Source organism: Prosopis cineraria, unplaced genomic scaffold, assembly GCF_029017545.1.
Source record: "Prosopis cineraria cultivar Desert tree isolate PC_DT_omini unplaced genomic scaffold, ASM2901754v1 PC10, whole genome shotgun sequence".
NCBI classification, from domain to species: domain Eukaryota; kingdom Viridiplantae; phylum Streptophyta; class Magnoliopsida; order Fabales; family Fabaceae; genus Prosopis; species Prosopis cineraria.
In genome coordinates this window covers 10,460,498-10,473,379 of record NW_026555341.1, presented here as the reverse complement: position 1 = coordinate 10,473,379, position 12,882 = coordinate 10,460,498, and the positions used below count along the sequence as shown (strand labels likewise).

Sequence of the window (12,882 nt, the reverse complement as noted above, 5' to 3'; positions counted from 1 at the left end):
CCATTTGGATGGAAAAAATAGTTGAGAGGAAAGAAAATGAAGAGAAGAGAAAACTGAAAAAAAAAATTCACTCATTGTATTTGAATGGATAGGAAAAAATAGAAAGGAAAGAAAATGAATAAAATATCATAATAACCATAATATTCTTATATCAATATATATCATATCTAATGTAATTATCTTTGTAAAAATAAATTGAAAGAATAAATTATATTAAAATTAACATCTCAAATTAATTTAAAATCAAATTACTTGATAAAAAAACATAGAAGGCTAAAGATGCAAATTTTATTTCTATTTCTTAAAATCACATTAATTATATTAAAATCAACATCATCAAATCAAATTATAATAAAATTAAATTAGTTCTAGAAAGCTAAAGACACAAATTTTCATGGAAATCATAATCTAATTACCTATGAGGAATTAATGTGGTTGAAGTGGCAAAAGAGGGGGAGAGAAGGGAGGATAGGTAGTGAAAATAAGAGTTTATTCTCAAAATCTCTCCACCTTTTAGGAGAAAAGTTGGGAGGAAAATGTAGTGAGTTTCACACCTTATTTTCTTCTCAACTTTCTTTCCTCTCACTTTTTCTTCTTCATCCAAATAAAAAAAATGTATTTTCTCTCTTGTTTTCCTCCCACATTTTCTTCTCTCTCATATTTTCTCACCAACCAAATAAAGCATTAGAGTGGAGAAAATTAATATAGAAAATTGATAAATGCTTCCTTAAAATTTTAGGTTGGAATTAATATATTGTCAAAGTCATGCATGAAAATAGTTCGGGAATTATATTGTTTAGATGTTGAAAAAACTCGATCGAATATTATTAGATGCTATGTGTGTTGTTGGGTATGAGTGAGATAAAGTCCGAGGTATTTTTAATTTCATTGAATGATTTGCTATGATTTGTTAAATGCAGAGATCAATTCTCTGCATATAAAAAAGTATCTATCTAACAAAAATCTAAAAATCAGGAACAAAATATAATATTTCCGTCTTGTGTGAATTGAGGAGACTAAATGTAGGAATTCTTATTTTTTAAAATTTTAAACTCCTTTCCTTCTCCATTGGTGGCCAAACCCCCACCTTCTGTTAAAGAATAATTGTTTATGAAATAAGCAATTTAAATTAAAAAAAGAGAAAATTCTTGGAGATATTTAATCTAAAGGCAAGAATTCAAGAAGATTCAACAAAAAGAGAATTTTAATCATACTAAAACCAGATCATTGATTTCTGTTCTCAAAAGTTATCTTTTATTTTTGGAAAACAATAAAATTAAAAAACTTATTTAGATAAGGGCTTTGAATTTAATTGTTTTCATGACTGTTATCAATTTTTGGAAAGCACAGGTAACATATTTTGTTTTAAAACAAAAAATCGATACATCTTAAATTTTTTTATTTAATTTTTATTTTTAAAATACACTACATTTAATTATTAAAAATGTAATTAATTTGATCAATTACTATTACAAACCATCATTATTAACAGCCAGCAGTATCACTATTAGTTAATTTTTTTAATTCTAAAATTATTTTTAAATTAAAATAATAAAAAAGTATTTTCTTTTTGATTTATTTTGAAAAATATTTTTGATTTATTTTAGAAAATATTTTAAAAAAATCAGTTTACGTAATAGTTTTTTAAAAAATATATAAATAAAACCAAGCAAGCCTTAAGTTTAATTGTCTATGATTTTTTGTTTTAAATTATCCAAAAAAATTAAAAGTCCTCTAATAAAGCAAGACATTGTTGATTGATGAAGTAGTTTGTCTGTCATGAAACTGTCATTAACTTGGCACTTTGTAATGATTGAAGAAATTAATAGTAGCATTTTGGGTTAAATCATCAGCCATAGCTTTGATGTGTTGCTATCTTTTTTATATGTTGCCATCGTGTGTTGGATAGTAGCTTAGTTCTATTGTTTTCGCTAAACCCCATATGGGCCTAATATTAAAGATAATTGATTGATCATTTGAATTGATATGAGAATTACTCCTTCCACCACTAAGGTTGGATATAGTGAAAGAGAATAATTCTTCACAACGTAACAATTACAATTTTAATTTTTGTTGAAAAAAGTGTATACATGCAATGCTTAATCGTCTACAAAATAGGAAAAAGTGTCTACATTTAGCTTTTGACTGTGTCTTTAATAGGATCATATTCAATAAGAAAATACTTGTAAATAATAATAAAAAAAATCCTCCCTCCATCCCTATATAGAATAGTTTCTCAAAATTTGTTCTGTCTTTAAATATAAAAAGTGTCATAATAATTTTGAGTAGTTAGATAATGTTGTCTTTATGGTCATGAAAAGGAGAAGATATATCAATTGTGTGCTTTATCATAATTATAATATTAATTGTGATATTATTGGATGTACTTTCAACTAAATAATATATTTTTATTAGTATGCAAGTATTGGTTTAAAACATTTTAAACATACAAAAATAGGGAGTATATTATACATGAGATGTAAGTTTCTTGAGACTTCAACGAAGTTCATTGTCTATTTTTTTTTTAAATAAAAGAAATCTAAAGTCTCAAATGCTAATACATGAGTTTAACTTTTCTATTGCACTTTCATCTTTTGTTATACTTAAGCCCAGGATGGACCCGCATTTATTATAGAGGGGGCAATCAGCCCCGCTAACTTAAGAAGAAATTATTTAAGATAACCCTAAATAATTTTAATTTTCCTCTTAAAAAATTTCAATTATCTCTTTATAAAAGTTGACTTATCCCATTATCTTTTTTTTTAATACAAGAGACATTATATTAACAAATAAAATGAAAATACAAAATCAAAGGTTCAAAACTTAATAATAAAAGCAAAAGCAAAAACAAACAGTTTGTAGTTAGTATAACTATAATCATACTTCTGGAAAGATACATGAGTAAACTGACGGAGCATCTACTTTTGTCTTGGTAGACAGTACTTTGACCTAAAGGAGGAAATAAATTTCCTTTGTTGAGCATTAGCACTAAGTCACCAAGTTAGATATAGGAATCCTAATATTTTACCAAAAGCTATAGATTTAGAGGAATACACTTCAAAGACTGAGTGCCATGAAGAAATCAAGAGCTATCAAATCATATCCATAAAAAATGAGATGATGGAGTTCTGCAACATCCAAGGAAATGTTCACGAAACAGTAAGGTTTCTTCATTTTTTTTGAACTTACATATGTGAATTTCCCAATATAGCAATTGATACGATAATGTTCCAATCCTCTTTGTATTTTATGTATGATGACTTGAAGGATCTAATCCATTAGCATGTTTTTAATTACAAGTAAATCTTGTAAAGAGTAAATCTTGCTTCAAAACTTGAATGAACGATTCAAATTATCTCTTCTTATTTTGATGAAAGGTTTTTGAACAATCAAATTTGATGAAGAGCAAAATACTTATTAACAACTTTGTTTCTTGATTTTGATACAAAGTCTTCAAAACTTGCAAAATCTATTGTGAGAGACCAATCTTTAAAATGGATATAGATATGATAGATAAGTTCTAAACCAAATAGCTTTAATGATTGGACATTCATGGAAGAGATAATTTATGATTTCTTAGGTGTCACAACCAAAAACACAATGCAAAGAACAATTCTAATGATGATTGTTTAAAACATCACTTATAGAAATAGCCATGTGAATTAACTTCCAAATAAACAACAGAGTCTTCTAAGGAATGTGCAATTTTCAAAGAAAATCTCAAACACATTCATTTACATAAGCGCTAGTTGTTGTAATAATTGCTAGCTTAGTGAAACCCTCTTTCGTATAATAATGTCATGTGCCCCATATATGTTTATCTTTTTCATTAGTGAATGATATTACAGTGCTAAGTATGGACTTAGCAGTTGCTTCACCATACATAGCTTTGATAGTAGAACTATTTTAATAAGAAGCAGTCCAAGACTTAGGGTTTTTAATAATAAAGATAAGATACTTTACAAACATTATAATCCCTTAAAAGATTTGGCCGAATAGATTTACACCAATGAGTATGAATAATAGAGATACATTTTCTATTGCTTATTCCATTATCTAAAATTATATGTGTGTGCATGTTATAAACTTAAATAGCAATATTTTTAAAATGGAAAAGCAGAAATTTAGAAAAGAAATTGTTTATAAAAGATGTTATCACAAAAAATTCTCCACTATACAAAAGAGGTATATCAATTTTATTTAATAAAAATTAAAAACATGATTCTAATAGATATAAAAAGAACTTATATAAAGAGAGTATTTTATATCATTATAACATTATGTTTTATGCATTTTTAATATTTAATTTTATTAACTTATACCATTACCATAATTTAATAGATATTTAAGAGTATCTATTTTATAAAAATATTAATATTTATTTTAAGTATAAATTATGCCTTTATTGATTAATTTTTTTGAATGTCACTGCTAATGACGGAATTCTAATATGTTTCACATCACATTAGAAATGAGCATTATATTAAGCTTTGTGTTAATTTAGCTCGCTCGACATGTCCGCTGTAATAATTTTAGACACGATTTTACAGCGTCCATCCTTGAGGTGGAGGAATCATCTTTCGAATTTAATATAATTTCGTTTTTTTTGCACAGTCATAATTATAGACCTGAAATTAAAAACGGGGAAAAAAACGATGAGCAGCCAAGGCCCTTAGGGCTGCTTTTTTAAGTCAGTTATCAAACAGATTAGAGATAAAAATAAAAGAGAATTTTATTAAATAAAAAAGAAGACAAAAATAAAAGGTCTCGAAAATTGAGGAGTAAAGTGGAAAAGATTTTATTGTCATTTCACTTGAATGGAGTTAAGAAAGAGACATCAGATATATATACACATATACTATATTTTGCTGAAAAGTGAAAAGGAAGGAGATATAATATGTTTTTTTTATGGTGTTATCAAAAAGAAAGAAAGAGATAATATATATATATATATATATATATTGCTGAAAAGTGAAATGGAAGGAGAGAGAAAGGAAGGGGGGAGGGTTGCATTAAAAAAAAAAAACAGGAAGAAGTACCTGACAGTCCATGACGGTAACCCCACCATTTTTCAGTAAGGACAGATTTGTGGGTCAAACCATGGGAATTAAAAAAAATAAAAAACACACACAATTCCTGTCTCTGAGATCATTTCGGTGGAAACAACATTTATTCACCTTGGGAGCGAGAAAGCAAGAAAGAGAAATTAGATTCCATTTACATCTAAAGTCTATCTCGAGGTGCTATTACACAACTTTTTACTGTAATTCATTCTGTAATGATGATGGTTTTCTGGAGATAAAGAAATGGGCTCCCTTCCTTGTTTTATTTAAACAAATACCTCCCCACATCTTCATTCTCTATTATTCACCAAGCCTTCCTCTGTCTGGATCATAATTTCACCTTCCCATTTATAATACAAAGGAAGGAAAGAGGGACGTAAAAGGCAAGTGATGGAGCTTACTCAGCTCGGTTTTCTGGAGGAACTACTAGCTCCAAGAAGAGACACTTGGAGCACTTTTTCCTCTGGATTGGGCGAGATGTTCCCCAATAATGATTGGAGTTTTGATTCTTTTGAAGAGATCCCACATTTAGCTCCTTTGAATCCTCTATTACCTTCATTTTCCGCTCCACTGGACCCTAGATTTGAGTGTCCATACACTAATGAAGCAGCAGCAGCATACCCTTCTGTTGATGGATTCACCGTAACAGAGCTTGACTCTACATTCGGCAGGAATGAGATTCAACACTATTTCCTGCACAAGAAAGTAACCCATCAATAGAGGATGAAGAGTTTGGCTTTCTGGGGAGTGAAAATCAGAGCCTTGAAGAGATGAACACTGCCTGCAAAGTTGAGGAACAAGCCACTGAAGTTCCAGTCTTCAACATGGGTTTGTGTGGGGAGAAAAAACCCAAGTCCAAGAAGCTGGAAGGGCAGCCCTCAAAGAATCTAATGGCAGAAAGAAGGAGAAGAAAGCGCCTCAATGATCGCCTTTCCATGCTAAGGTCAATTGTTCCAAAGATCAGCAAGGTAAAACGTAGTATTCATAATTGCCCAGATGTTATATTTACGATTTTTTAGTTTACTTGATCAATGGTTGGCGCTTGGAACTGATACGGATATGTCAACATTAACAGATGGACAGGACCTCTATTCTTGGAGACACCATAGACTATATGAAGGAGCTTCTAGAAAGGATAGGTAAGTTGCAAGAAGAAAGAACCGAAGAGGGGATAAAACAGATAAACCTCATGGGTAAATCCAAAGAGATGAAGCCAAATGAAGTGATGGTAAGAAATTCGCCCAAGGTATGGTTTTGAACCCTAAAAGTGATGCATTATTTCATTAATGGTCCACTGACTGAATACATACAAGTTCTCTGATATTTTTGACAGTTTGAGGTAGAGAAGAGAGACCAGGACACAAAAGTCAGTATCTGTTGTGGCACAAGGGCTGGATTGTTGCTATCAACAGTGAACACCCTTGAAGCATTAGGCCTTGAGATTCAACAATGTGTTATAAGCAGCTTCAATGATTTTTCGATGCAAGCATCTTGCTCAGAGGTTTACAAGTGCCTTATTTCTAAATTCCAAGGGATTTAATCTCTAATTTCTTACTGGAAATCATCTATATTTCTTACTAATGACAATTATTTCTCGTCAGGTAGCCGAGCAGAGAACTAGCATTAGCTCTGAAGAGATAAAGCAAGCACTGTTCAGAAATGCCGGATATGGCGGGAGATGTCTATAGGACGAAGATATGAGCATTAGGCAAGTATCTAAAACAATTTCCAGATGGTGTAAACGAAGCAATTTTTACCTATATGTTCTTTCGGAATAAATTAGTATTGATTGATGATGTACTTCATACAGCTCTACCTTTTATTTTATCATATATTGGGGTATCGCAGTACAAGCATCAGAGTTCTCATCAGAAGAATATCGCATTAATTTAATAAGCAAGCTTCAATCAAGTAGAATTATTGCTGAACACATAAGAGGAATCGAACTGCTAATTTCATAGATTCCTGAATATGTTATATATCGCGAGTTTTTTTTCCCCTCGGACATCTAGCGAATAATTGTCTGTCATCTGGTTATATATTTGCGCGGAAACCAAAACCACTCACCAACGGCTTCTGGATATTACAATTTTAAAAGGATAGTGGTTTCTATCAGGTACCCGATCTAACACTCCGACAAGCGAGGTTGCTAATTGAATTGCCAATGGACCACTTTTAAAATGAATCACTGTCTTGTAGCTTTATAATTTCTCAATGGTTGCACATAAATTGGGGAATCTACTTGCAAGATTGGGAGGCAGCCCTAGAAGTACAAGGGAAACTGATAGTATCTTTCACGATGAGCTAGCAGGGAAAATCTACAGCCTGATTTCCCTCTAAAGTGCGAAACAGCACTGCTAATATGCAAGATAACAGGGACGAGTATTAGTCCTGATTTTAGCAGCAAGGACATCAATAATCGTGAGTCTGAGTTGAAAAATCTCCTTTTTGACTAGGAACATAGGATGCAATTCAAGAATTATGGATAACACGGGTTATGTGGTGAATCTAAGATGAAGTTAACCGTGTAGATCCTTCCCATCATAAGCAAGGATAAAAAAAAAATTAAAATTAAAGAGACACTGTAACAAATCATTTACATTCACAAAGGGACCTAACCTGAAGAATATGACAGTGGAACTCAAAGTGTTATCGTCGCTTGTGATATGGTATAAATTCACCTGTCCTCGCCAAGAGCTTCATGTTTAAGGTTGGCTGGCCTCACAAGATGGGAAAGGTAGGGGATGAGGAAGAAACAGACAGAGAAGACGTACTCGAGTCATCAAACTATCCATCATGTTCAAGGCTTCAATCAAGATCACCCATGCCCGCAAGCGTACATGGGAGTCTCCATTTTTTTTCAATCCCCACCACTCATTATGAATGGTGGGGATTGGGAAAGTGGAGAAAAATGGAGGGGAAAAAAATGCAGGAGATCCCCCACCCCCTCTATTTTAAAGCTATATACAAAGTAGAGTACACAGGGGCTAGTCAAAGACTCAAGGTAAACAGGGACAGTCTAAGTAGCCAGACAGGTGGCAAATAATAATTTCTGAGACCCAATTTGATGCATCATATTTAGAAAATCGTTTCACAAGTCATTTTTTGGACCCAGAAAAAATTGGATCTCCCATTTTTATTAGCTAGAGAGAAAATTTACAAGAGCTAGCCAACATTAGGTTGTGACCAAACTACATCTAAAAGTCAGCCACTATACACTAGTCTTTCAATTAGCAATCAGCGTGGCTAAAAGATGTTGTGATACAACTCAATCGACTCAAGATTTATTGACTTTCATCTTCACCAAAAGTTTCGGCTTCAACGTGGTCATCAATGTCTTCATCAGTGCTACAAGTATCCATGAGATTGGCTTGCAAATGTTGAAACTTTTTTATGGCATCTCTAGCTTCAGACATCAAGGCAATTTTTGCAGATTCGACCACGCCACTCTTCTGAACGATGCTTTCTTCTGTTACTATTTTTCCAAGTTTGGGCATTTCTACTCGTGCAGATGCTGCTCTTCTCCTAGCTTCTCGGCAGCGTAATTGATTAATATACTTCTCATGCAGTACCCTGTTCTTCACTTGCTTCAGTACAGGGGGACTGACAATATCTGAATCACATGAACTACTGAGTCTTGAAAAGGGCTTTCCATGGCGTGAAGATGATTTATCATTGCAACTTTGCCGCCATCCTTGCTTTTCATCTAGCTTCTCGGGAGTAGAGAGTGCATCAATCGGCGGAAAAGCATTAGTAGAAACGTCCGCATTGGGTTCAAGAACAGAAAACAAATCCCCTTCATGGTCCCGATCAACTTTACTATTGCGCTGTAACAGCTTTCTGAGAGACTTTTGAGTGAGATAACTCTTTGATTTGGAACAACTTGATCTTTTAGCTTTGTTAACAATAGGTTTGAGCAGCTTACTTGCAGAAAGCACAACTTCTTGAAGGGGTGATGACATCATTTTCTTTGCCCTTGATCGAGGCTGATGTTGAGGTGGTGTTAAATGGTCCTGGTGTATTCTTTCGAAGCAATCCTGTGCAGACTTTCCAGGGACCTGCAATAGGTTTTGTATAGTGATGAATTCAAGAGTGAACCCACAGGTATAAGCTAACTCCAAATACAAGAATGATACGCTCTAATATTAATATTTCATGTCATTAACTTCACATAGGTTATCAACCAAGGATTAAAAAATAGAAAGAAAGACGGAAATAAAGAAAATCACAAACCAAGGCCTCTCCCCTTCCCTTGGGAACTTTATCGCAATGCATTTTGTGTTGTTCCCTCGAAACACTTACAAGGTACACTTCAATGGAGTAAGTCTCACTTGCGCTTAAAGTTGTCTCGTTTCTGTGCGCTCCTCAATTCCTAAAAGTTATAACGTTTCCATCTTTATGGTATATAAGAAATAGAAGATAGACAGTTTCCAAATTTGTCTGAATATCAATTAATATTATAAAATTTAGCTCAGTTGAAGTAAAACCAATCCACTTCTATCAATCTTCAATTGAAGATTCTGAAACCGAGAGAAACTTCATTTCTTTAAGACTTCGACTTATTTCACGCAAAAACAATTAAGTTGTCCTAGATTCTAATGATGTCTGAAAGCGTGCTATTCAGCTGTTGGTGTTACTCAATCAAGTTATGATCTCCTACAAACGATAAATTACAGGTGGAATATACCTTCAAAACAAGTGGGTAAAAGTATTCAGTATTCACACCTCAATCATTACGACCATGGAGAAAGACTTGTAAAGACAGAAAGCAGGTTTATGTAATCGACAATCAAGAAAATAGGTGCACGTAAAAAAGATACAAAATACTAGGAAAATACCAGTTTAGAAACTTTCTTCCAGAAATGGGGCGTCGGCTTTGCAGCAAAATACGCTTTCTGTAACGCCACCTCTTGTTCCTTTGTCCACCCTTTTGCAGTTGCTTCACTATCTTCATCTCGCTTTCTCTTTCCCTTGACAAGAGCTTCATTCTTATCCTCATATCTCACCCGCACCTCTCTACCTTCAATCGTAAATTCCTCACGAGTAACAGAAACGTCCCTTGTCATCTGTTCGCCTTTACCTGAAGATTTTTCAAACGATTTATCTCCTGCTTCAGCTTTATTATCTGAATCTTCCTCCACAGAAAAATCTGAATCAATGTCAATAATTTCAAGAGATTTTGCCCTGTTAATCGCTTGGTCTGGTCGAGAAGTAACATGTGCTTCAGCTTTATGAGCAACTACTTGATCTGATTCTTCCTCCACAGAAAAATCTGAATCAATGTCGATAACTTCAAGAGATTTTGCACTGTTAATCGGTCGGTCTGGTCGAGAAGTAACATGTTTCTCGTTCAGGAGCCTCTGAGATCGTCTGAGACTCTGAACGCGACTATTTAGTTCGGCAGGTTTTCTTGGCCCACGAGTCACATTCTCCGAATCACCCAAAGAGTGATCAGGTTTCCTCGATTTCTTCATACCTCTACGTGGGGAATCTCTAAGCTCACGAAAGACAATTTTCGGACGAGACAGCCTGGAAGATCGTCTGAGACAAGGAAAGCCACCAGCGTCATTGTTCAATCTAGAAGATCTTCTCAATTCAGCAGGGAAAGTGTTGCCATTTCTGGACTTGATGCCGTAATCGTTGGATTTCTTGGAAGACTTGTTCTTCGAACCCTTGTGGCTCTGCGGCAAAGGAACAATTTGAATATGGGTAGGCGAAGAAGGTTTCGAGCAACATACCCATTTTCGAGTGGATTTAGAGTCGAGAGACTTGATATCCTCGGCTTTCCGTGGAGTCCTGGGCTGCAGTAGCGGTTCTGTGGTGCTTCCCCTGAGGAGGAATCTTGGGGATCGTCGGGGCGTCGTGGATTCAACACTGTGGATGAAGGAGTTTCTCCGAGGCATTACCAAATGCACTTGACTTGATAGGGTCCCCTGAAGACTCAGTTTTGAACTTTGAAGAAATGAGAGGGAAGCCGGTGTTTCAAACCCAAGCCGCAATCTTTCCTTGTTTGAAGAAGACACCCCTCTTTATGTGCCATCAAACAACCCTCTGTCACTCTCTGTTTCAATTTAAACGCAAAACGTTGTTCGCCTAAAAATATTGGCCGAAGGAGCTAAAGGACTAATTAAACAGGCCCCAACTTATATTTATAGACTTAAAGCCCACACATGTTTGGATTCCGAGGCCACTCAAATTGCAACAAACCCAAATTGCAACAAACCACACCAAAAAAAAATATTGCAACTCCAACCATGGAGCTATCATGAGAGAAATCTATCATTTCGTTCTGAACATTTCTAGGGGGATAATCTTTATTGTCAACAAAGTCTGCTTACCCAAAAAAAAAAAAAATTACAGCTCCGACCCAGGCTTCGTAATAATAACGAAAACCACACCAGCACATTTATAAAAGTTTTCCCCTCCTTAAAAAGTTATGTGATGCAAGCCATACTCAGTCCTCATCTTCGGCGTTGGGGTTGAAATCCCCTTCCTTAACACGTAAGAGGAAAAATTTATGGGCTCATAAACAGGATTTCTGGAGAAAAAACAGAAGAGAAAGTTTCTTGGGCCTGAATTATTGGTTTGGAACAAGAGGAAAGGATTAGGAAGAGCATGAGTTTAAGTTTCGGTTTGGGTGAGAGTTCTTGGGGAAAAAAAAACCATAAAAGTTGGGCCAGGTCCAAATTGAATGCGAAGGCAATTATTTAGCTTAAAATATTTAATGGACGAAACCCTAATAATTTGCAAATGCCAGATTATTTTGGATGCATGATAAGTAATTTTTGTGAAATCTAAAAGAGTGGTTGAGCCCAAATTAAATTCTCATGCCCCAGAGCAATCATCATTTGTAATTTAAAAAATTAACTCTAAAAGTTCAAATAAAGTAATTATTTATAATTTTAAAAATTAGTCATTTATAGTGGTGAAGAATGAAAGCGGAATTTGCAAATAACGGTGAAGTGCAGATGTTCACAGCAAGAGTCACGTGGATACTTTCAATAGAAAGACAATTGTATTTTTTCACTAAAAAAAAAAAAAAGAAAGACAATTGCATTTTTTTTAAAAAAAAAAAGGAACAGATAAAGAGCACACATCAAAACACATCTGGACACAACTTTGGACACATTTTCTGTTATTCTTATCTATACTTTTAATAATTCCTTTTGAACCATAATATAAGACATATTCTAAAAATCTTACTTGATTCAAAATATAGGATATTAGATAACGTTTATGTTTGTTTTTTCAACTATACCCTTACTTTATTTATTACTTCTTTTTTTAAAAAAAATCATGCATTAAAATGTTAATTACTAGTATTAAACCTCTTATGTAGGGTGTTTATTGACGGCATAAATAAAAAAAATGTGAACATTTTTAAGAATTTTAATATTTTAACTAATATTATTTGTAAACTGTAAATTAGTTAACTATGATTTATATTGTAGTCCAAACAAAAGGATTACTTCACTAAAACTTGAAAATGATAGTTAAGTCATTACATATATTTCAAAATGAAAGAATTTTTTAAATTTACTCCTATTAAAAATAGGAAGATATAGATATATACAGTATCCGATAAGTCATAAAATTAAATTTATAAATGGAGTAAAATTAAAAAATAATAGTAAATAACACTTCATGTGCATTACATTAAAGACCAAAATATGCTTTTGAAAGTGCAATATAATAAGCAGGGGGGAGTGGACACTTACTCTAGATCAGTTTTGGCATACAGTAGTCCTCAACCAATTTCATGTCAAATTGAGAGGACAAGAGAAAATCTAAACTAATTCGAATCAAGCATTACAAAAAA

The 12,882-nt window shown here is 33.4% G+C and overlaps 1 protein-coding gene, 1 long non-coding RNA gene and 1 pseudogene across 2 annotated transcripts; 1 reads left to right on the top strand and 2 right to left on the bottom strand.

The window, feature by feature from the left end:
- Positions 1 to 5,189: 5,189 nt before the first annotated feature.
- On the bottom strand, positions 5,190 to 7,999 carry LOC129321630 (uncharacterized). Its single transcript, XR_008596051.1, has 2 exons — positions 7,683 to 7,999; positions 5,190 to 5,756 (listed from the first exon to the last, which is right to left on the bottom strand). It is a non-coding gene; the product is annotated as an uncharacterized LOC129321630 (long non-coding RNA).
- On the top strand, positions 5,446 to 6,916 carry LOC129321629 (transcription factor bHLH93-like; annotated as a pseudogene).
- Positions 8,000 to 8,250: 251 nt separating the features above from the next.
- Positions 8,251 to 11,078, bottom strand: LOC129323130 (uncharacterized). The gene is made up of 2 exons (XM_054969704.1): positions 9,902 to 11,078; positions 8,251 to 9,121 (listed from the first exon to the last, which is right to left on the bottom strand). The coding sequence occupies exons 1-2, from the start codon at positions 10,964 to 10,966 to the stop codon at positions 8,348 to 8,350; spliced, it is 1,839 nt and encodes a 612-aa protein (XP_054825679.1). The 5' UTR covers positions 10,967 to 11,078; the 3' UTR covers positions 8,251 to 8,347.
- Positions 11,079 to 12,882: the final 1,804 nt, after the last annotated feature.